Genomic DNA, 25991 nt, shown 5'->3' with positions numbered 1-25991 from the left:
CCCAATTCATGGAGTACTAGCAATACAAACTGATTGTCAAAGCTAGATAAAGTTAACCAAGTAGGTTCAATGTTAGCTAGATAACTAGCTAACATTAGGCTATAACCAGCAATGTGAAATGGCATCCTGAGAACATTAGTACAGGCAGATCATAAACATAATGTTAGCTAGCAAGCCATCCATCTAATGTCAGCTAGCTAGCTACCAGTAAGCTTTAACTTGCAATGAAAACAACTTTCTGACAAAATTAGATGTATAATATCTGAAACTGTAGCTAGACTTACCCGTGCGTATACATGGATGAATGCTTCACGGCATACTGCAACCCCTTTCATTAAGTAAGATTTTGTTTTTGTTTGTACAGCTTGCTTGGCCTGTTGTGTCAAGTTACTCTGGTTAACACTGACTATTTGCAATGCCACAATCATCTTAAGCTTTACTTCCCACCAACTGACCATTTTACTCGCACTAGCAGAGCTGTTTTCATGTTATCTAGAGCGTTGGTCACTGTAACAGCGCTCCTGGCAACAATTTAATTACGCTTTTTTCCCCGACGTTTACCTACACAGCTCAACACCTATTGAATATGGCCATTGGTAAAGTCATCAGTTATTCTGCACTCTGGCACATTCAGATGAGAGTGCTCTGAAACAGTTGTCGCAGTGACATTCTATTGAAATGGATACTTGCATAGTAAAGTCTTGTTAAGTTTTACTATACGATACATATACATAAAAATAGAAAAGGCCTTTGTTATACAGGATTACCTACACATATTGACCAGCTGAAATAGACAGAAGCGTGCTATATGGCAGACCAATCCAAACATCTCTCTGCTTGTCCAGCCCACTCATTATCTCAGTCAATCATGACTAGCGGGAAGGTCGATTTTTTTCTGTGGCTTAACCAGCTACGCTCGTAATTTAACAGTTATCTTCGTGTTTACAGATGGCATACACGTCTGGTATTAAGGCACATGAAAGTTCACATGTTCGAGAGGGCATTTCTGCCAAAAAATGCAATTTGATCAACATCGTTGTAACTTAAATGACTCCTGTGAACTAGTGACCTGTGACATATGCCAAGTTTCCTGAAACGGGTCACATTTCTGCCAGAAAATGCATTTTGATAAAACAAATGTTTACGGTCAAATGCCTCACCTGTGAAGTAGTAAGTTTAGGCTATTTACTCCATGGTGCCGGCCATGTTGCCAGGTGAGAACTTTTTTTGTCTGTGCTCGCTCCTTAACATTCCCACCACCACAATACACAAGACTCCTTACCCCCTAGTCACACAGTGGGTTCCACATAACGTTGGTGAGGACGGCACACCCTAACAGGTCATGGTGAGGGAGGTACCAGCATAGTCTCTGGCGACAGCCTCTGTGCCTGTACACTACACACATGCTGCCCCTCGCAGTACCCACACTAGGTCCCCTTGGAGGGGGTATCCAATTGAATGAAAATGTACATTGGAATGTTAGGTAGCTCTTGCGACCTACTGATGATTTGAGCAACTGTTCTGGAGATACGTTTGGTGCACGGTGCAGACCGAATGGCCTGTCAAGATAATCGGGAATCTCCTTTTTTGATGAAGGCACATTATTACAATCGGTCCACTAAAGCAGAGCCAGGATGGGTCTGTCTTATTGGCAGGCATGGCTGTCTGACAATACAGAATGACATTGGCAGCAGATGCAGATTTTTTTAAGGTAAACATCGTCTCAGGCTTTTCACTCCCAATGCCAAGAACACAAGGATTGCATCAATCATGAGGTGATTGCATTTGGAAACAATAGCAATGGGCTATTATCCCTATGTCAATAGTCTGCTAGTGCAAGCGTAGCTACCCTGATAATGCAGTCAGGGCCAAAAAAAGGATGACAGACTGGGTAAAGATTGAGCAACAGCAGCGCCTGAGGGGAGGCCTAATTTATCAACCAATTGCCATCTGTATAAAAAGTGGTAGAGTGACAGGTCAGCTGGTTATTTTTAAAGGTGGTAGGCCTTCTTTTTTTTCTCCTCAACGGCAAGGCAAACATCTGCTCAGCGGTTTCTCATTAGCGCTTATCGTTGACAGTATTGAAATCGCCCAGGAGCCCTGCTGGTTAATGAGATGCCATTGACAAGCCCAATCTATCATGTGTCACCTCTGTTTGTCAAACTCCATCTTTCATTCTACTCAGCTTGACAGCCAACGTTTGTTCAAGTCGTCTCCCCTCCCACTTGTTGACAGGCATTATGCAGACATTTAGACCTAGGTCATTGAGTTGGCTTGTATCTGGAACAGATTGGAGATTTTGCTAGACCCAGTAACGAGTCCAATGCTATGTGCACTGTGATGGTAATCAATATAATGTGGCCCTGGGGTACCAACATAATCAAACTACGATGGATCTTCCTTTAAAAGTTTTGAGCTTATGCTGTGACCGTTTGCGGTAGATGGTGGTAAATTGCGTTGTTCTGCTTCACAGGAGAGCCAATTGAATGGAAACTTTTTGTAATTTAACTCGTTTGTCAGAAATGCCTTCTTGAACATGTGAACTTTCACGTGACTTAACACATTTGTATGCCATCTGTAAATATGAATAAAAAGATTAAATTACGAACCTAGTTGGTTAAGCCACAAAGACAGGAATCTTTCCGTTAACCATGATTGGCTGAGACAATGAGAGGGCTGGACATGCAGAGAAATGAGTGTTGGATTTGTCTGCCATATAGCACAATTCTGTCTATTTTGAGTTGGCCAGTATGTATTGGCAATCCTGTCTAACGAGTCCTTTTTTGAAATACAGGATCAGTCTAAGTTTGGACACACCTACTCATTCCAGGGTTTTCCTTTATTTTTACTATTTTCTGCAATGTAGAATCATAGTGAAGACAGAAACTGTGAAATAACAAATGGAATCTTGTAGTAACCAAAAAAGTGTTAATTAACCTGAAGGGGCTGCAGGTTCCCAACTGGGAACACACCCCCCCCTTCAGCCCAAACGGTGGCACAGGGAAAGCAAAAATATTCTTCAAAATATTTAACCTCCACACATTAACAAGTCCAATAGCTTAAATGAAAGATAAACACCTTGTTCAGCTACCCAGCATGTCAGAATTTTAAAATGTTTTAAAGCGAAAACATAGCACATATTTATGTTAAACCACCACTAGGAAAGCATTCAATATGTAGCCACATTCCTATGCAAAATAGCACAATCACAAACGCAGGATTAAAAGAAAAATAGTTCACTAACCTTTTTGAAAATCTTCATCAGATGATAGTAATAGCACATGTTACACAGTACATTTGTTTTTTTTCAATAATATGCAATTTATATCCATAAATCTCCGTTTACATTGAGCCAGGTTCAAAAAATGCAGCAGAAATGTCCGGAGAAATTATAAATAGCTCCGGCAGCTAACGCCAGATAACAGCAATAAACATCATAAACTTTGACTAAATATACATGTTCTACATATATTTAGAAAGATACACTTCTTCTTAATGCAAACGCTGTGTTACATTTATTTTTAACGTTACAGAATTCGTTCACTATTCAATAATCTGAGACGGCGCTCAGGCATTAGCATTATTTCTCTACAATGTTGGATTCGACAAAAATACAATTTTTAACATAAATATTCCCTTACCTTTGATGGTCTTCGACAAGAATGTCGTGGAAGGAGTTATACTTACCTAATATAACGTTTGGTTGCTGTTGGTGTGTCTTTGTATTAGCAAACGCTAACATCTTCAGGTGAATTACCCCAAAAAGGACTTCTGATCACGAAAATTGCGCATCAAAACTTCAAATTTACATATTATATGTCGACTAAACTGGTCAAACTAAGTGCAGAATCAAGCTTTAGGATGTTTTTAACGTACAAAACAATTGGCGATTAAATCAAACATAACGAACTCTCCTCATGCAAGCTGGAAAAAAAGACCCTTTTCACAGAGCGTGCACCTGAAAACTCGTGACACCTCAGTATTTTGCCCGCCAAGCAGTCAAAGCTCGTGCTATTTTCTACGTTCCACGTCTCATTGAAAGACGAGAGCGCGCTGAAGAAATAGAAACTGTTCCCAGATCCGTAGCTGGTTGGGAAGGGTGGGGGCGATGACGTCAAAGTTGGAGCAACTTTCTTAGGAGAGAGAGAGAGTTTGGGAGAATGGCTGCCCTGTGAGTTCTGCTTTACATACAGACATAATTCGAACGGTTTTAGAAGCTTTAGAGTGTTTTGCATATATTAGCAATTTTTGACAGTTTTTTTTAGTTTACTTTGGGCACACAATTCACACAATTCATCCAAAGGGGGCAGTATTGTCCCGAGCCTTAACAGGTTTTAAACAAATCAAAATATATTTGAGATTCTTTGAAATAAAATCTAATTTTATTGGTTACATACACGTTTAGCAAATGTTATTGTCGCTGTAGCAAAATTCTTGTGTTTCTAGCTCCGACAGTGCAGTAATATCTAACAATTCCAAACATACACACACATCTAAGTAAAGGAATGGAATGAAGAATATATAAATATTTGGATGAGCAATGTCAGAGCGGCATAGACTAAGATACATTAGAAGAGAATACAGTATATACGTATGAGATGAGTAATGCAAAATATGTAAACATTATTGAAGTGACTAGTGTTCCATTTATTAAAGTAGCCAGTGATGTCAAGTCTATGTATATAGGCAGCAGCTTCTAATGTGCTAGTGATGGCTATTTAACAGTCTGATGGCCTTGATAGTTTTGGCCTTCCTGTTACTTCGTGTGCTGTCGGTGTCCTGGAGGTTAGGTAGTATTCTGCCGGTGATACGTTGGGCAGATCGCACCACCCTCTGGAGAGCCCTCAGTTGCGGGCGGTGCAGTTGCCGTACCAGGCGGTGATACAGCCCGACAGGATGCTCTCAATTGTGCATCTGTAAATGTTTTCGGTAGCCACCCTTTGCCTTGATGACAGCTTTGCACACTCTTGGCATTCTCTCAACCAGCTTCATGAGGTAGTCACCTGGAATGCATTTCAATGAACAGTTTTGCCTTGTTTTAAAAATGTAAACTTTTATTTAACTAGGCAAGTCATGTAATATTCTTATTTACAATGACGGCCTACCCCGGACAACGCTGGGCCAATTGTGCACCACCCTATGGGACTCCAAATTTATGGCTGGATGTGATACAGCCTGTATTTGAGCCAGGGACTGTAGTGACTGACGCATCTTGCACTGAGAGACAGTGCCTTAGACCACTGTGTCACTCGGGAGCAGTGGTCCTTTTGTTTTATGTGAATTTGTGGAATTTCTTTCTTTAATGCGTTTGAGCCTATCAGTTGTGTTGTGACAAGGTAGGGGTGGTATATAGAAGAGAGCTCAATTTGCTAAAAGACCAAGTCCATATTATGGCAAGAACAGCTCAAATAAGCAAAGATAAATTACAGTCCATCATTACTTTAAGACATGAAGGTCAGTCAATCTGGAACATTTTAAAGGAAGTTTCTTCAAGTGCAGTCGCAAAAACCTTTAAGCGCTATGGTGCAACTGGCTCTCATGAGGACCGCCACAGGAAAGGAAAACCCAGAGTTACCTCTGCTGCAGAGGATGAGTTCATTAGTTATCTGCACCTCCGATTGCAGCCCAAATAAATGCCTCACTGAGTTCAAGTAACAGACACTCCTCAACATCAACTGTTCAGAGGAGACTGCCTGAATCAGGCCTTCATTGTCAAATTGCTGCAAAGAAACCACTACTAAAGTACACCAATAAGAAGATGAGACTTGCTTGGACCAAGAAACACAAGCAATGGACATTAAACCGGTGGAAATCTGTCCTTTGGTCTGATGAGTCCAAATTTGACATTTTTGGTTCCAACTGCAGTGTCTTTGTGATACACAGAGTAGGTGAGTGGTGGTGTGGTACCCACAGTGAAGCATGGAGGAGGAAGTGTGTTATTGAGGGGGGTGCTTTGCTGGTGACACCGTTAGTGGTTTTAATTAGAATTCAAAGCACACTTAACAAGTATTGCTACCACAGCATTCTGCAGCGATACACCATCCCATCTGGTTTGGGCTTAGAGGTACTATCATTTGTTTATCAACAGGACAATGACCCAACACACATCCAGGCTGTGTAAGGGCTATTTGACCAAGAAGAGTGGTTGTGCTGCAGCCAACAAGTGCTCAGCATATGTGGGAACTCCAAGTCTGTTGGAAAAGCATTCCAGGTGAAGCTGGTTGAGAGAATGCCAAGAGTGTGCAAGGCTGTCAAGGCAAAGGGTGGCTACTTTGAACATTTTCAAACATTAAATATATTTTGATTTAACACTTTCTTTTGTTGGTTACCTCATGATTCCATGTGTTATTTCATAGTTTTTGTCTAATTATTCTACAATGTAGAAAATTGTAAAAATAAAGAAACCCTTTTATGAGGTGTGTCCAAACTTGGCTGGTACTGTATGTGTGAAATTAGTTTAGATTTTTGAATGAAGCATTATTATGCACCTGTCTCGGAGCAGGAGCAAATCATACATATCATCTGTGTACTTAATAGCGCGTTGAGGATGCTTTCCCGTGGTAATTTCCATGCCAGCCAGGTAGGCTATACTCCTGTTGCAAAGTGAATTAGTTTGCTTAATATTAGGAACGTTGAGGAATAAATATAGTAGGCCTAGCCTATAGAAAGCCGATTGGATCCTCTTTTAATAGATGCACCAAAACGGTTTCTCACACAATTGCATACCCTATAGAAATGTTGTTCAACATGAGCTTATGGGCTCTCATGAAGTGTTTGATTTGATATTCGATGACATTTGCATTGCCATCAGAGTGATAACAGGGACAATGGAGTGTGGAGTACCAGGCAGTTAGCAAGTTGGTAATGACCATCAGCAGCAGCATAGCTTGGAGAAGCCTCGTTACCTTGACTAAACATTCTCGTGGAATTTGACTGTGGCCATGACTCGTGACTGCTGATGTGGCGGTAATATGATCACCATAACAGCCCGAATCATAGCCATTATGTACTGTAATCATGCAAATACGGCAATAATTGGTTAGAAGTGGGCTGTGTAATGACTTTTCATGTAATCAGTTTAAGAAGACATTTTGAGGCTCTATTCGAAAGGGATTTGTTTGTAGTCTGTCCACAATGTTCTTGGTGACATTATACAAGACTTCCAATTTTGAGCATGTAGAAATTCTCCCCAAAAGGAATGGACCTCATGCCACTTGAAACCATGTCAGTGCAGGGACGTGAGAGTGACGGTACTAAACATGAGTTTTACCTTAGCAAGAGAGGAGTGTCCGGTATAATGTCAAAGGTGTGAAACTGTGAAATTAATAAGTTCTACAAGGCTGTTTATTTTCTGCTTGTTTTCTCGATTCAAAGACCGATCCCTCAATATCTCAGAGAAAGTGTGACAGGATGTGCTGAATTCAAATGCCTCAATATTATTTTGATTACATTTTAAGGCATGACATATGGATGTTTTGCAATAGTTTCCGAAAATGTAATTGTAATCTACTTCTGTGATTTTTTTTAGTTTCCTTAAACTAACTTCTTCAAGATAATACATTACTAATCAAGAGGATTGCACAATTTACTGATTAAATTGGAATCTATCGTCTTGATTGCACCCATAAAGTTCAAGTAGCTAGAGGAACTGTTGAGCAGTCAGGGTGTGTCAGAAATGTTCATGTACTGTACATACAACACGTCAACACCTGTGATAGATCTTACCTTGCGGCGTGTAAAAAAAAGGCAAACTTGAGGAGAAAGGCGGTATTAGTACAAACCTGACATGATTAAAGAACAAATATTGAGGGAATAATAGTTGGCTTAAAGAAGGAAAAAAGTACTTCAGTCAATGAAAATATTTCCGTAATATTTACCCTCTTTAAGTTATAGTGTACTATGGGTGTGTCTCAGTAGTCCTCTCCTTGAGGCTTCCTCACCTTGTGTCCTCTGTATTGATGTGAAGGAACTGGACAGGTGAGCACTACTTCACAACACATCCACCATATTTATTTCACAGGAATTTTAGGTTTGTTCAGTTTAAATAGATTAGATTGAGCAGCAGCAACATCAGAACATTGAGACATGCCCTTTGTCCCCTTCACCCTGAAGCAATTGCTACTGTACATTTTTGGACCAGCCATCTGCTTGTATGGGGTCATTTAGAGGTCATAGGTGATCTCATCTCTAGACTCAACGGCAGTTTCTTCTCATAACAAAAAATATAAATGTTTACCAAGATGTAAATTAGCATTTTACGACTGCTTTTGAATTTAAAGCTGCAATTTGTAACTTTTTGGATGACCCGACCAAATGCACAAATTTACTTCTGGTTTTGTACACTAGCTTCAAACAGCTGAAAATACAATATTTTAGGTTTTGAAAAATATAGTTCACAGATGGTACAGTGATACAAACTTAATTCGGCAAACTATTAGAATTATAGCAACCAGGAAATGGCGGAGCAATTTTCTGCATGTTGCACCTTTTATTTTACAGGTGCTTTAGAGAGAACCTCTGTTTCCCAGGCGTCCATCTAGGATGAAATTAGACAGCCATTTTTCCATAATTGCAACTGCACATGAATATTCATCTTTAAAGATCATATCTAAGCTTTTAAAACTGGCTGCTGCTGTTATAGTTCTGCTTTTGCAATATATATTTCTCGAGACTGTTTGCTTTATGCAATGGCTTATTTTGGAGAGAAACAAGTAGCCACAGTTAAGTAACAATTAAGTACCTTACTGTAATTGTTTTTTAAATGAAAAATGGTCCAAAATGAAAAGAAAAATGGTTTCTTAGCAAAATACAATTTCTTAAGCAATAATTTTGCTAGGACTGTCTGGGAGCGATCTGAGAGATGATCCTAAAAGGGAGAGATGTGTAACCTGAAAACTCTCTGCCAATAACAGCTAGGAGGGGAAACGCTTTGTTATTGGTCTATTCATTTAAGTGAAATGTCTCATTTTGTAAATTTCTGTTTCTGAGTACTGGAGGCTGTAAATGACGAGTGTTTTTCTGCATTCAGTTCCCTTGTTTTAAAACGCCACAGGTCATTAAAGGGGCAGATCAGACAAAAACATGTTTTATTTATATTTCCACACTGAGGTTGGAATAATACTGTGAAATTGTGACTTCACCAGGCGGTCAAAATATCCCACCCAGCCAAACACAAAGCAGAAATTTCAGGCAGTCTTTTTTTACAATAAGTGCAATATTGTAATTGTCACAATTTCATAGTATTATTCCAACCTCATAGTGTGGAAATATAAATAAAACATGTTTTTGTCTGATCTGCCCCTTCAAATTGCTTTCAATCACCCATTTTTGTAAATGTAATGCATTTTAAACTTCACATTTCTCTAGTAGGGCCCTATAGGTTATTTATCATAATGAACGATATCAGCAAAACGTCCATGATAAGTGGATGGTTCGTTTGTTGTCGATACTGTTCGTTTTTTCGTCCCAACGCTTACCGTCAATACCGTTTAAAAAAATGTTTTTAGCTTGTTCTTTTGTAAATGTGAATACCTGCAGTCGACTTATGCGCTAGGCTAATTGATTGAGCCAGTCACATGGTATGTTTGTTTACAATTATACAACGGGTGGGTCTAATCCTAAATGTCAGTGTCTATTCCAACAGCTAATTAAAAAAATATTTACATTTTATTTAACCAGACAAGTCAGTTAAAGAACAAATTCTTATTTTCAATGACGGCCTAGGAACAGTGTGTTAGTGTGGCAGATTTGTACCTTGTCAGCTCAGGGGTTTGAACTCACAACCTTGTGGTTACTAGTCCAACACTCTAACCGCTAGGCTACCTGCCGCCTCAATCTGATGTTAAAATGCATATTTACCCTGTTCCATCTGACTGTGCAATCCACTGTCTCATCAGCACAGCCAGGCAATTTATAAACTTTGATAGTTATCTCACATTTTTGTTAAGACTAACATTTAGTTTACAACAGCAGAGATTTGTATAAACCTTGATGTCTGTCTCACTGACATTTGCAACATTGTTTCAGTATTCAAATGCGATCTCCAGCTGCCCCATAGTAATGGACGAGACAGAGAAGCATGCCGTGTTTCTCAGCCAGTCGAAATCATGAATCAGCTGACATCATTTCTTTATGGATATATACAAAGAAATGTGAAATTGAAAAAATGTGAGTGCAGCTAAGTACAGCTAGTTTGCAGTCTTTCCAGCTACAGTTTGAAGTGATTGTGTTAGCTGTGTTGTTGGCTAGCTCTGAACAACAGTGTCCTGACAAGTAAGCACAATTTCTTTGCCAGGGGAAATCACGCCTCATTAGCTCATTGTAACTGCTACTTTGCTGTTATTCTGGCTGCACTGTTGATGTGACTGTAAGTTAGCCATAGTTGGCTAACTCGAGAGCAAAGTGATAACAACTTTTCCAGCCAGCATGGCATTGGAACGTTTTAGAACGAACGACTGGGTCGCGTCTGTAGATGCAGAACAGAAAGACTGAACGACTGGGTTTGGCAACCACACTGCCAGCAGGCTTGGGTACCAACCCTAGAGTTGTGCCATAACTATATCTTCCGGAAGGATGAAATAGTATGAATAAATCAATCAAAATAATGTTCATGAAAATATATCAGTCATTATTTGAATATGATGGTAACCCCCGTAGCCAGCGTTTGAGGATATATTGGTATGGTTTGCCGGCACTCTAATTCGTCTTGGGCCTAACAACACGCGTGCCAATATATCCTCCAAAAACCGACATCACTGGCATTATCACGTAAAGAGCACACGGAGTAAATGGAAGCTTTGTGAAGTGACGATCCATTGTTGTGCAGAGTGAGATAAGTAGTGAATGTGAAGTGTACATTGATCACCTATGTTTGCCAGCTACACCACTATCAGAAACAATTCATACCCCTTCTTACAGCCTGAATTCAAAATGTATTACATTTTATATTTTTTTCTCACCCATCTACACACAATACTCCATAATGAAAACATGTTTTTATAAATTGTTGCAAATTTATTGAACATATAATACAGATATCTAATTTACACAAGTATTCACACCCCTGAGTTAATACTTTGTAAAAGCACCTTTGGCAGTGACGACAGCTGTGAGTCTTTCTTGGTAAGTCTAAGAGCTTTCCACATGTGAATTGTGCAATATTTGCCCATTATTCTTTTCAAAATTCTTCAAGCTCTTCAAACTCTTCAAACTTGGCCGCTCAGGAACATTCACTGTCTTCTTGGTAATCAACTCGTGTAGATTTGGTCTTGTGTTTTAGGTTATTGTCCTGCTGAAAGGTGAATTCATCATGTCTGGTGGAAAACAGACTGAACCAGATTTTCATCTACGATTTTGCCTGTGCTTAGCTCCATTCCGTGTTCTTGTATCCTGAAAAACTCCCTAATCATTAACGATTACAAGCATAACGATAACATAATGCAGCCACCGCTTGAAAATATGGAGAGTAGTACTCAGTAATACAGTGGCTTGCGAAAGTATTCACTCCCCTAGGGATTTCTCCCATTTTGTTGCCTTACAACCTGGAATTAAAATATTTTTGTTAGGGGGGTATCATTTGATTTACACAACATGCCTACCACTTTGAAGATGAAATATTTTTTGTTGAAAAAAACAAGAAATAAGACAAACAGAACTTGAACTTGCATTACTATTCACCCCGCCTCCCAAAGTCAATACTTTGTAGAGCCACCTTTTGCAGCAATTACAGCTGCATGTCTCTTGGGGTATGTATCTATAAGCTTGGCACATCTAGCCACTGGGATTTTTGCATATTCTTCAAAGCAAAGCTGCTCCAACTCCAAGTTGGATGGGTTCTGCTGGTGTACAGCAATTTTTAAGTCATACCACAGATTCTCAATTGGATTGAGGCCTGGGCTTTGACTAGGCCATTCCAAGACTTAAATGTTTACCCTTAAACCACTCAAGTGTTGCTTTAGCAATATGCTTAGGGTCATTGTCCTGCTGGAAATTGAACCTCCGTCCCAGTCTCAAATCTCTGGAAGACTGAAACAGGTTTCCCTCAAGAATTTCACTGTATTTAGTGCCATCCATCGATCCTTCAATTCTGACTAGTTTCCCAGCCAATGGAAAAACTGTGGGGATAGTGTTCTCGGGATGATGAGACGTGTTGGGTTTGTGCCGGACATAGTGTCATTCTTGATGGCCAAAAAGCTCAATTTTAGTCTCATCTGACCAGAGTACCTTCTTCCATATGTTTGGACTCTCCCACATGCATTTTGGTGAACACCAAACTTGTTTGCTTATTTTCTTTTCTTGAAGCAATGGCTTTTTTCTGGTCACTCTTCCATAAAGCCCAGCTCTGTGGAGTGTATGGCTTAAAGTGGTCCTATGGACAGATACTCCAATCTCCTTCAGAGTTATCTTTGGTCTCTTTATTGCCTGTCTGGTTAATGCCCTCCTTGCCTGGTCAGTGAGTTTTGGTGGGCGGCCCTCTCTTGGCTGGTTTGTTGAGGTGCCATATTCTTTCAATTTAATGGTGCTTCGTGGGATGTTCAAAGTTTTGTATATTTTGTTTTATAACCCAACCCTGATCTGTACTTCTCCAACTTTGACCTTGAACTGTTTAGAGAGCTCCTTGGTCTTCGTGGTGCCCCTTGCTTAGTGGTGTTGCAGACTCTGGGGCCTTTCAGAACAGGTGTGTATATATACTGAGATTGTGACAGATCATGTGACAATTAGATTGCACACAGGTGGCTTTATTTGACAAATTATGTGACATCTGAAGGTAATTGGTTGCACCGGATCTTATTTAGGGGCTTCATAGCAAAGTGGGTGAATGCATATGCACGCACCACTTTCCAGTTTTGGATTTTCTTTTGAAACAAGTAATTTTTTTTTTCATTTCACGTCACCAGTTTGGACTATTTTGTGTATGTCCATCCATTACATAAAATCCATTACAGGTTGTAATGCAACAAAATAGGAAAAATGCCAAGGGGGATGAATACTTTTGCAAGGCACTGTATGTTGTATTGGATGTGCCCCAAACACAACCCTTTTGTATTCAGGACAAAAAGTTAATTGCTAAGCCAAATGTGTTCTAAGATTACTTTAGTGCCTTGTTGCAAACAGGATGCATGTTTTAGAATATTTTTATTCTGTACAGGCTTTCTTTCCTTATCACTCTGTCAATGAAGTTAGTATTGTGGCGTTTTAATTGACTGAACTTTTATGTCTAAAACTAATGTACTGTCATTTCTCTTTGCTTATTTGAGCTGTTCTTGCCATAATATGGACTTTGTCTTTTACCAAATAGGGCTATCTTCTGTATACCACCGCTACCTTGTCACAACACAACTGATTGGATCAAATGCATTAAGAAGGAAAGAAATTCCACAAATTAACTTTAACAAGGCACACCTGTTAATTGAAATGTGTTCCAAGTGACTACCACATGAGGCTGGTTGAGAGAATGCCAAGAATTTGAATAGCTGTCAAGTTAAAGGGTGGTTACTTTGAAGAATCTCTCATATATATATATTTAAAAATATATATATTTAAAAATTGGTTGCTATATGATTCCGTATGTGCTATTTCATAGTGTTGATGTCTTCACTATTATTCTACAATGTAGAAAATAAAGAAACTCTTGAATGAGTAGGTGTGTCCTAACCTTTTGAGTGGTACTGTACAAACAATGTCCATACTGCTTCCTTTCTCCAGATGTAACGGTTTTCTTCCTGGGAAGGAGAGGTGGACCAAAATGCAGCGTGGTTATGGTTGATCATCTTTAATAAAGAATATAACGTGAAGAATATACATATACAAAATAAGAAAATGTGGAAAAAACGAAACAGTCCTAACTGGTGCAAAACACAGAGACAGGAAACAATCACCCATGAAATACCCAAAGAATATGGCTGCCTAAATATGGTTCCCAATCAGAGACAACGATAAACACCTGCCTCTGATTGAGAACCACTCTAGGCAACCATATACTTACCTAGAATACTACACTGAACACAACCCCATCAATCTACAAAACCCCTAGACAAGACAAACACATAAGCACCCATGTCACACCCTGGCCTAACCACAATAATAAAGAAAACACTGAATACTAAGCCCAATGGCGTGACACCAGACAGCTGAACTCTGGGTTGTGGGAGCCTGGCGGGGTGGCCATTAATTAGAAGTACAGGGGAACACTCTTAAAGAAGCAGCTCTATATCTTAGAGACTAAAGCAAAGCTATAACATTTGTTTTTTAATTGCCCAGATTAAAATGTTCTTTGGTGCTTGTCTCCCCTTTCCTGGCTAGGATTAATCATTCAATTTGCCGCTGATGGAAATCACTTTAGACCGTTTGAATAGCTTTATCCAGATTCGCTTGCATAGCTCCAAGCTTATTAAAGGGTTGGTCAGAATTATTATTATTTTTTTTTGATGTACCGAAATTTACCAAAAATGAACTTCCCAACTTTGCAATATCTGCCTACCGTAAGTGGCTTTTGCTTAATGGCTGTAATGCTATCTGTTTTCAAGGGCATGACAATGAAATAAGTGTGGTCTTTGGTGAGAAGTCATAAGTAGAGCTGACTTCAGTCTCCAACTCCATCCAACAACCTGGATCTCTAATCAGCCTTTAGCAGTATGTGGATCTTGAGAGGCAAGCTGTGTGCCAATATGGCCCGCCCAGATAAAACTGTAATTTACTCCAAATATCCAGCTGCCCATTTCAGACTACAAAGGGGCCCGGAGCAGCCTCTGCCATAAGATCTTACAGCTGTGGAGGGAAGTTAAAAAAATATGTGGCCTGTCTGTACACCGGCTGGTGCTGAGCCAGACAGAGGGTTAGACTTATCTCCCTGCGTTTTGTAAGGCACGTCTCGAACCTCCCATTCATAAGATTTGTAATTGGTAAGAAGGAGAAACAAGAATTATCTTTTGATATTTACCCATAGCTAATGCTGAAATTAAGGCAAATCTGACCACCCGCAACAATGGCAGTTTGTTTTGGCATTTGGATGTCCTGATCTACCTATTTGGATAACTAGACTGCCTTTTGATTTAGCTCACAATATATAGATATCAGCTTTGACAGTGTCCCAAAAAATATGTTTGAATGTGAGGACTGGTTACAGTTCACAAGATGCCTCTGTCATTCCCAGCAGGAGTCTTTTACATTATTATCCATATCGAACAACTTAACACTCTCAATGATTTAGCGTAATTGTTATTCATTATGTGAGACTTAATAAATGCAAACAAAAATAAGTCTGTCCCAAAAATCAGTCCATCACAGAGAAGCTCATGCTTGAAGCAAGCAGGGAGAGAGGACAGTAGTACAGTGGTTCCCAAACTTTGAGTCAGAGACCCAGGTGGGGTCCCCTAAAATTTAAATGGGGTCCTCTGAGAAACTTTAATCTTGTCAAACATTAATAACTGGTTTCTCTTGAAATGGGTATAGAATACAACATTTTAGACTAAACTAAGGGACTTTTTACACTGTTATAATTCACTTTTATGTTAAAATATGTTGGTACAGCCTGTGGGACCTAACGGTTTGTGAAATATAAAGACAATTTCATATTATTAGCATGTACAATGAGCAAAAATATAAATGCAGCAATTTCAAAGATTTTACTGAGTTACAGTTCATATAAGGGAATAAGTCAACATCAGTGCTGACTTATCACTCCTGTATGTAGTTAATTAGTAGTGAAACACGTGTATTATTGAGTAGAATTCAGTGATGAATAGTCGGTGAGTTGGGTTTTTTCATGAGTTTGTCGCTGCTATCTGGTGGCAACTAGAAACAACAATTGATGGCCCGTGAAAATATTAGTGCTTGAAAAAGTACTTGAAAGTCCTTCAATTTGACTTTCCACTGTTTGTACGAACCCTGGGATTCTATTCTGTGGTTCATCAGACAACATTAAGGAGTGTACCACAATCAGTCCACATGATAAGTGCATCAACGGCGTCGTCCCCACAGTGACTGTATGTACATATCCCAACCAGAAACCATGGAGTATAGGCAACATATACATTGAGCTAAAGGCTATGCTTCTATGCTTGCTTGAAGGCAAGCAACACCGAACCATACATGAGCGCGCCAGCTGTTCAAGATGACTGTGTGATCTTGTTCTCTGTAGCTGACGTGAGTAAGACCTTAACGTTCACAAGACGGATTACCAGGATGCGTACTCCGAACATCCGCTGACCACGTGGCAAGTGACTTCACTGAAATTATTAACTTCTCCCTGACCCAGTCTATAATACCTACATGTTTCAAGCAGACCACCATAGTCCCTGTGCCCAGGAACGCCAAGATAACCTGTCTATCGCCCCGTGGCACTCAAAGCTTTTCATGGCTACATATGTGAAAGGCTGGTCATGGCTCTCATTAACACCATCACAGACACCCTGGATGCACTTCAATTCACATACCGCCCCAACAGATCCACAGATGACGCAATCTCTATTGCACTCCACACTGCCCTCTCCCACCTGGACAAGAGGAACACCTACGTGAGAATGCTGTTCCTTGACTATAGCGCAGTGTTAAACACCATAAAGCCCTCCAAGCTCAACACTAAGCTCAGGACCCTGGGACCGAACACCTCCCTTTGCAACTGGATCCTGGACTTCCTGATGGGAAGCCCCCAGGTGGTGATAGTAAGGAACAACACAACCGCCACGGTGATCCTCCAACATGGATGGCTCTCAGGGGTGCGTGCTTAGTCCCTTCCTGTACTCCCTGTTCACCCACGACTGCGTGGCCGCGCACAACTCCCAACAACATCTTAGTTTGCTGACAACTTGACGGTGGTTGGCCTGCTCACCAACGACGATGTGTCATCCTATAGGGAGGAGGTCACTGACACTGCCAGGACAACAACCTCTCAAGTTCCTCTGTGTCCACATAACTACGGAATTATCATGGTCCACACACACCAACACTGTCGTGAAAAAGGCATTTCAACGCCTCATCCCCCTCAGGAGGCTGAAAAGATCCGGCATGGGCCCTCAGGCTATATACAGTAGCGGGTCTACTTTATATAGACAACTTTATATAGACTACTGTCTTTTTTACATTTATTTCCTTATTGTTCGCCTAATACCTTTGCACTTTTGGTTAGAGCCTGTAAGTAAGCATTTCACTGTAAGTATTGTATTTGGCGTAAGTGACAAACTTTGATTTGATCCTCAAAAAGTTAGAGCTGCACCATTGAGAGCGTCTTTACTGGCTGCATCACCACTTGGTATGGCAACTGCTTAGCATCAGACCACAAGGCGCTACAGAGTTTAGTGCATACGTCCCAGTACATCACTGGGGCAAAGCTCCCTGCCATCCAAGACCTCTATCACTCAATGTCAGAGGAAGGCCCTAAAAATAGTCTGACTCCAGTGACCTAAGTTGTAGACTCTTTTCTCTGCTACCGCATGGCAAGTGGTACCGATGCACCAAGTCTGGAACCAACAGGACCCTGAACAGCTTCTACCCCCTCCCCCCCAAGCCATAAGACTGCTTAATAGTTAGTTTGGGTAGGTAATGGTTAACTATTTAACTACCTGCAAGGTCCCTTTTTACACTAACTCATTTGGATGATCACATGTGCTGCTCCTACTGTTTAATCTATCCTGCTGCATAGTCACTTTATCTATACATATATGTACATATCTACCTCAATTTTCCTCGTACCCCTGCACATCGATTTGGTACTGATACCCCATGTGTATAGCCAAGTTATCGTTTCTCATTATGTATTTATTCCTTGTCATTATTTTTCTATGTCTTTTTTTCTCTACATTGTTGGGAAGGGCCCATAAGTAAACATTTCGCTGTTAATCTACACTTGTTTATCAAATTTGATTCAATAGCGTCTGCAGATGTCTTGCCATGATTCAGCAGGACCTGCTAACAGATGGCCACTCCTGGGGTCCCATGTTTTGACACAGAGGGCCTAAGGGGAAGTACATCCCCCTCACGTGGCCAGGGTGCTTACTTTACTGGACGAGGCCAGTGTTTCCCCAACCCTGGTCCTCGAGTACCCCCAACAGTACACCTTTTTATTGAAACCCTGGGCAAGCACACCTGATTCAACTTGTCAAGCCCTTAATGAGTTGAACGAGTTGTTTGTCAAGGGCTACAATGAAGCTGTGTGCTGTTGGGGGTACTCAAGGACCAGGGTTGGGGAACATTGGACTAGGGTGCCTTACTGTACTATAAGCCATAAGGCTTCTAATTGTGAATCTCTTGTGACTGGACCAAAGGCCTTTTTGAAAGAAAAAAACCCCCAGCTGCATCCTGGCTTGCGGGTCTTCTGCTGAGTGATGGATCTTCCAGACAGACAATTAACATTCAAATCCCACTATTTACATTTAGCTTCATAATCTCTTAAAGGACCTTGCTCTCTCTCTCTTCCTCCTCCCTCCCTCTTTCCATCTATCCAAGTAAAGGAAATCAAATGTCAAAACAAACTGTAAATTTTTTTGGTGAAACCTACAGGTGCATATAACTTCATCAACAGCTGAAGTTAATTATCACCGTTGAAGATTTACCGATCTGTGAGTCTACTGTCTTCATGAGGCGAAAAGTCAATAGTCTTAGGAGGTCTTGTCTGCTCTGGTATGTCTGTCAGTAACGAACAGAGATAAGCCTTGGCCACATGGTGTCAAAGGGTTGTGTCATGCTGTCAATCAAATCTCAATGATTTTTTTACCTTTTGATTGTCTTTGACACTAGCCAAAGTGGTTTTCATATGTTGTCAGGAGATACAATTTTGCGAGTTGAAGGTTTGTTAAAAGTTTAGAAAACGCAGTTAGTAGAATGAGGAAGCCTTTTGTGGACTTAAACCAACACAAATGCACTCAATTACTACAAACACACACTTGGAATACAAACCGGTATGTACAGTATAGGCCTTTTCACGCACAGTGTCTAGGCGTATACAGTGCCATGACTCAGCCAGGCTTCTGTGCTCTGTCATCCCTGCCTCAGCAGCCGCCCAGTAGCATCAGTGACCTCCGCAATTCAAGTGTCACGCTTTATGTTTAGTCTCATACAGAAGCATATTGCCAGTCAGATTGAATCATTACAGATGTCAGCGGTTTATTTTGTTAAAAAAAATTGTGGTATGAAAAATCCCATGGTGTATTTTTGTCTGACCAACTGTAAACCTGAAAGCGATAAATAGCCCAAAGCTGCCCTGGAATTTTTAAGCAACAGATGTGTGAGCCATTGCTTTGGCCTGAAAGCAACGAGGGGAAAAACAAAAATGAATTGTTGGGTATTGTTTCATCACCTGTGCAAAGCGGCTTGGACCCTGTCGCTTAGGGATTCATAGTGACTTTTGATTAGCAGGTAACTCGGCTCAAATTAAAAACAATTTTGATTTAATACCCTAATGGTTCTCCTGTCGTTTTATAGGAAGGGAAATTGCTGTCACGACCGCTTTCGGCTTGACGTCGGAAACCGAGGCAAGACAGTCGAGGGCGCAGGTGTCACGGTGTCGTCTGATTATTGCTGTTCCGTGTGAAAATACTGTTACGTGTCCACTTAACAAGCGTAACCTCATGTTAATGCAATCCATAGCAATTGGATACAATTAACCTTTGACCATTGCCAACTGAAATTGAGAATGATCAATGTAACCTCTGTGAGAACCTTGCCTTAAACTCTGAGCGGAATGCTTACCATTTTGTCAGAGTTGAAGTGTGTTGTGGTCTGACATGAATAGTGCTGGTCTATTAGGGGAGCAAAAGTTATGTCTGACAAATATTACAACATGTCTGTTGCGAAAAGCTCATTGATACAGGCTTTCTAGAATGTGTCATTCATGATATAATAATGAAAACATGAGAATTTAGTAATGTTACAGCAAAGCCAGATGAGTTTTCTTCTTCTTCAAATCTCACTTTCCCATTGTGATAGGACACATACACCAAGTCCAGTGGGTGCCTTTTTACATTGGGTGGGTGGGTGTGCATGCTCTTGAGTGTGATTGTGCATGTGAATGCAGAGTGCAACTACCTACTTAAGTGTTGTGACTGTGACTGTAGGTAATTGTACATTAGTGTGGGTGTCCCTTCATGTCCCCCAGTGTGTGCGTTCATGTGAGCACTTACTCACTGTCCTCTGTTTTGGCAATTGAAAAGTTAATGTTTTAATAGTGTTAGCATAGGCCCAAATGGTTTACCAAGTAATGTGTCAACAAAGTACAATGGTAGCACTGTGTGTGTGTGTATACAGTTGAAGTCGGAAGTTTACATACACCTTAGCCAAATACATTTAAACTCAGTTTTTCCACAATTCCTGACATTTAATCATAGTCCAAACCCCCTGTTTTAGGTCAGTTAGGCTCACCACTTTATTTTAATAATGTGAAATGTCAGAATAATAGTAGAGAAAATTACCTATTTCAGCTTTTATTTCTTTTATCACATTCCCAGTGGGTCAGAAGTTTATATTCACTCAATTTAGTATTTGGTAGTACTGCCTTTAAATTGTTTAGCTTGGGTCAAAAGCATCCCACAATAAGTTGGGTGACTTTTGGCCCATTCCCCTTGACAGAGCTGGTGTAACAGAGTCAGGTTTGTAGGATTCCTTGCTCGCACACGCTTTTTCAGTTCTGCCCACAAATGTTCAATAGGCTTGAGGTTAGGGCATTGTGATGGCCACTCCAATACCTTCACTTTGTTATCCTTAAGCCCTTTTGCCACAACTTTGGAAGTATGCTTGGGGCCATTGTCCATTTGGAAGACTAATTTGCGACCAAGCTTTAACTTCCTGACGGATGTCTTGAGATGTTGCTTCAATATATACACATCATTTTCCGTTCTCATGATGCCATCTATTTTGTGAAGTGCACCAGTCCCTACTGCAGCAAAGCACTCCCACAACATGATGCTGCCATCCCCATGCTTCACGGTTGGGATTGTGGTGTTCGGCTTGCAAGCCTCCCCTTTTCCTCCAAACATAACGATGGTCATTATGGCCAAACAGTTCTATTTTTGTTTCGTCAGACCAGAGGACATTTCTCCAAAAAGTACGATCTTTGTCCCGATGTGCAGTTGCAAACTGTAGTTTGACTTTTTTATGACGGTTTTGGAGCAGTGGCTTCTACTTTGCTGAGCGGCCTGAGAAAGCGTGTGCGAGCAAGGAGGCCTACAAACCTGACTCCGTTACACCAGCTCTGTCTGGCGGAATGGGCCAAAATTCACCCAGATTATTGTGGGAAGGCTACCCAGAACGTTTGACCCAAGTTAAACAATTTTAAAGGCAGTGCTACCAAATACTAATTGAGTGTATGTAAACCTCTGACCCACTGGGAATGTGATGAAATAAATAAAAGCTGAAATAAATCATATTTTTTCTACTACTATTTTGACATTTCACATTCTTAAAATAAAGTGGTGATCCTAACTGAACTAAAAGATAATTTTGACTAGGATTAAATGTCAGGAATTGTGAAAAACTGAGTTTAAACGTATTTAGCTAAGGTGTAAGTAAACTTCCGACTTCAACTGTGTGCATGTATATTTATGTACTTGTCCTATTTATTCAAACTCACTTACTCCCATAATCGTGGTTACACTTTCCTCGCAGAAAGTGGGTCAAGGAAAAGTCACGTTTGAGGTAATTCACTCCTGGGATTGGGCCTATTATGTGACATTGGTTAACCTGGGGAGAGAGGTCATTTGGAAGTCTGGGTTTCACGCAGAAATGGACAGACCTAGAGGAGTGTGTGTGTGTGTGTGTGTGTGTGCCACTAAAACAGTGGAGGTTGAAAGTGGGTGTGTAATATAAAGATGGTGTGTGGCCTCATACTGTATTGTAGCTTTTTTTCTCTTTTTTTTAAAAAGGTCTTGTTCAAGGGAATAGTTCTAATTTCAGGTTTTAACACAGACATGACAGAAGATGTACATATTTTCCCCATTTATTACAGTAAACCACACTGCGACTGTACCATCAGTGGGCTACCGGCAAACGCATCCGATGACATTTGCACCTGCAAATAGAACTTGATTTCTATGATATATCAGACTGTCGATTTAAGAAGTTCAACATGCAGCATAATATCCCTTTTGGTTTTGTGGACAGAGTAGGATATAACTTTTTCTTCCCACGTGTCTAAAAACCTTTTAATCAGGGCATAACCTTTTCTCTCCTTCCCTCTCTCACTGACAGTAAGGCCAGATTGTCATTTAATAAAAAGGCATTCCATTCAGCATTTAGCTGATTTTCCCCAAGGAATTATGTTTGGGAATGGTTCCCAAATGCATGTGTCTATTTTTAATTGCAACAAGTATGTTTTTAAAGGAGGTTGGTTGTTCTCCACCTACATTAAAACCATGTGTATCCTACTATTCTTAATGTGCCGCTTGTACTGTATATCTGAGGTCGTATTTTCACAATCATTATGTACTTTATGAGCCTCTGTTTCCCGCGCTGTAATACGAAGGTAATTCAAGACATGCCATTGTGATGGAAAGCCTTAACAGGATTAAAGAGCCTATCGGCTGGCTGGTTTTATAGCTGTTAGTGGTCCAGCCAACCAATGACTAGCAAGCGAGCAGTCAATCAAATGGGCCCAATGATGCCGTTACTTGCACCTCCAGATGAAATGCGCTATAAAACCTTTTTTATTGACATCAAAGACATCAAAGACATCAAATAAAAGTTGGCTGAAGCAACAAGGATGATCTGTTTATCTCTGACTGAGAACATAAGGTGTTTTGTCTTCTGGAAGAAGTGTATCTGAGGTGTACAGCCATGAAATACTGCTTGAAGGGTAATAGGCTCTTTTGTCTGGAATGATATTGCACAAAATGTCCGTTTTCTATCTCCGGGGGAGTGAAAGAATAATTTTGCTGCAACAGCTTGCCTACCCAAACAAGGTGGCTTTTCTTTTTCCTCGCTGTGGTTGGTGTTGGAAGCCAAGTTTTTTTTTTTTTTTACTTCTTTGAAAGAACCGACTTCATTGAGAAGTCTTGACATGCGACCGTTCCTTATAATTTGTGTCTTACGTAATTCTCTCCCTTTCCTAGCTGGCGTGCCACCAACCCTAAATGGAAACATCAAAATCTTTTGACGGTATCTGATTTGTTATCTCACCAAGCTGTGTCATCCCAATTATTTATCTCATATTTGTGGTCGACAAGCACTGTATTTCGTGCCAGATGTACAACTTGTGTCACAGTGGATCAAATCGAGTTGATTCTTGGATCAGACACTTCCACACAATGTCTTTCTGTTGTCGACGACTCCCTTGGTCAGCAATGTTGTCCAGACAACGCAGTCAGCACTCGGGGAAAACTCCCTGCTATTGCGACCTGTAATAGTGATCTGGGGTCATCTGACCAACACTGGCAGAAACCACTGTGTTACAGACGTATAGTCTACCCTTCCTTGTTAAATCATACTAACATGGCAAAATTTGTGAGATGGTTTTGCAGTCTCCCTTTGCCTGACTCTTGATTAGAGAATGGAAATGCTATCCTGCACAATTAAAATCCAATTGTTCATCTGGAAAAGCTTACTTTCCTCTTATTCCTCAAAGCTGCCTGTTTTAAAGCCGATCTCCCTGATCCATCTATATGTGACATCATAACGACACTGTTTCTTAGGAGATTGGTTCAGCTCGCTATTATTGTCGTGGTGGGTGGTCAGGTGGGAGGCAGGCAGTGAATTTTGAGCCGGTAGGCTGGCAAACAGACAAATTATTGACAGTGTATTCCCCTTGAGGTGACAGGCCCTGATGGAGAGAGGGAGTGTAGAGGGGCAGCGTGAGGGGTGTGATTTAAGACCCCTTGGCTGCAGGTCCCGGGGGAAACCGGCCCGTTGTGGGTAGCTCGTTAAGTCATTCCAGGAGTTTATGGAGACAAGATGCTGAATCCTAGTGTATTGTAGCTGTAATTTAAAATAAGGAACCGCTGACAGCGGTGAGAGATTTGTGCAAACGATAGTGTCAGAAAGGTGTTGGGGAAGCTTTGAGATGTTTTTTTTTTCTCTGCTGTGGTTGTAAAAGTCACTCAAATACTTTGCCCATATAGGGAAGGACACGTGCTTCTTGAGGCAACACTTGATCTTTTGTCAAACGGTAGTGTTCAGGCAATTATTTATTTCACCAAATAAATGATGCTTAATAGATGTTGTGATGTTCAGTTGTTTAGGCAGGGGCAGTGGACTGATGCTTTACTATGCCGAATGGCAAACTGGAACAATTATTTTGGCCCACTCAAATATAGTATGATGGCCCCAATCATAAGTGACCCTGCTTTAGTGTTTGCCCCTCTGACCATTCAATGTTTTAACAGTTTTTTTCTTTCTTCGATTAACAAAAGTAGATTATTTGTCAGACAGAGACTATAGTGAGAATGACTGACATTGCAAGCAGACCTTACATGTTTCATACTTGCACTCTTACCAGCAGAAACTAACTTCTTGTGAGTAAAAACTTAGTGTATAGTGATTCCTTTGAGGATTATTGCATTGATCCACATCAACTCTCTGATACGGTGCTGCGTTGGCAGAACATAACACCGTGTCCACATTTCAACACAGAGGTCTCATAACCATTTATTAAGTTATACTTTTATTACTCCACTGTATTACTTTTAAAATATTATCAGAGGCTCTGACGATCAATATTTAATGAAGATGCAATTTAGCTGGTAACTCATAGCCTCTGTCGAATAAATTATTCTTTATCAGTTCGGTGTTCGGATATTTAGCCTGGCAGAACAGTTCTGCGCATTCTTCCTCTTTCCTCAGAGATATTATTTACTTACTTCTGTATCGTCATGACTTTTTTCTGTGTTTACATTGTATTATATTGGAGGTTGTGAGCCTTCCACCCCATTTGCATTTCCCAAAAATTGATATAAGGTTTGTTATAAGTATGGCATTTCATTATTCCAATACATTGCCATCCAAAAAGTGTATTTTTTTTCTTAGCCTTGTGCATCAGTAGGTTTCTACCATGTCCTGAAATGGCCAACATCTTTAATAAACCACAATTACAATGCCAGCAGGGATGAAGTTGACCATTCCTATTCATCTTTACACAATCTTTCATCTTATCTCAAACAACTCTTCTACCAATGTAAATATAATATAAAAGTAACATTTCCCAAATATTTTTCCAAGGAGTCCAAGATTCCCAGCATGAGAAGATAATCCCCGTCACAGGAGAGGGAGTGATCCATAGTCCGGACTTCCCACTCACCTACCCCAGGAGTACCGTGTTGGTCTGGAGACTAGTGGCCTCCAATGACAACATGAGAATCCAGTTATCATTCGACGAGAGGTTTGGCCTGGAAGACCCAGAGGATGGAATATGCAAGTAAGATCATAAGCAAAAACACATATGAAATGTGCATATTACATATTGTGAGTACAACTAAGATTTATATTAGAAATGCAACATATAGACAACATAGCTACACTATATATAGAAAAGGATGTGGACACCCCTTCAAATGAGTGGTTTTGGCTATTTCGGCCACACCCGTTGATGACAAGTGTATAAAATAGAGCTCACAGCCATGTAATCTCCATAGACAAACATTGGCAGTAGAATGGCCTTACTGAAGAGCTCATTGACTTTTGCCACCTTTCCAGCGAGTCAGTTCGTCAAATCTCTGCCCTGCTTGAGCTGCCTCGGTCAAATGTAAGTGCTGTTATTGTGAAGTAGAAACGATTGTTCTGCCCTCACAATATGTGTAAGTATAAAGCTTGGCAGACAGCTTATAACTCCCAATAAAGACCCCGGAGGCAGGAGCACCATCTTTTTATGTTTAGTGAGATGATTTTTGCAAAACTGTAAAGTACAGAATAAAGAAAATATTATTTGTACACATTCATACATAAATGCATACACAAAGAATAGACTCCTGCATGAACCATCACGAGCTAACAATACAATAGGTCTAGATAGTCAACATGACATTGCAGAAAGGATGACAATTTACCTGACAGGAAAAGTGCCACAAAATTACTAA

At 40.4% G+C, this 25991-nt stretch overlaps 1 protein-coding gene across 1 annotated transcript in view; it reads left to right on the top strand.

Annotated features, from left to right (window-relative positions):
* Window positions 1–25991, top strand: part of LOC135545980 (platelet-derived growth factor C-like) — an 87207-nt gene that overhangs the window by 12588 nt on the left and 48628 nt on the right. The window contains exon 2 of the mRNA XM_064974003.1: window positions 25138–25333. Within this exon, the coding sequence (XP_064830075.1) occupies window positions 25138–25333 (196 nt within the window). The remainder of the gene's footprint in view (window positions 1–25137; window positions 25334–25991) is intronic.

The sequence above is a fragment of the Oncorhynchus masou genome, chromosome 9 (assembly GCF_036934945.1).
Source record: "Oncorhynchus masou masou isolate Uvic2021 chromosome 9, UVic_Omas_1.1, whole genome shotgun sequence".
Classification (NCBI taxonomy): domain Eukaryota; kingdom Metazoa; phylum Chordata; class Actinopteri; order Salmoniformes; family Salmonidae; genus Oncorhynchus; species Oncorhynchus masou.
This window is presented reverse-complemented; position numbering and strand designations above follow the sequence as displayed.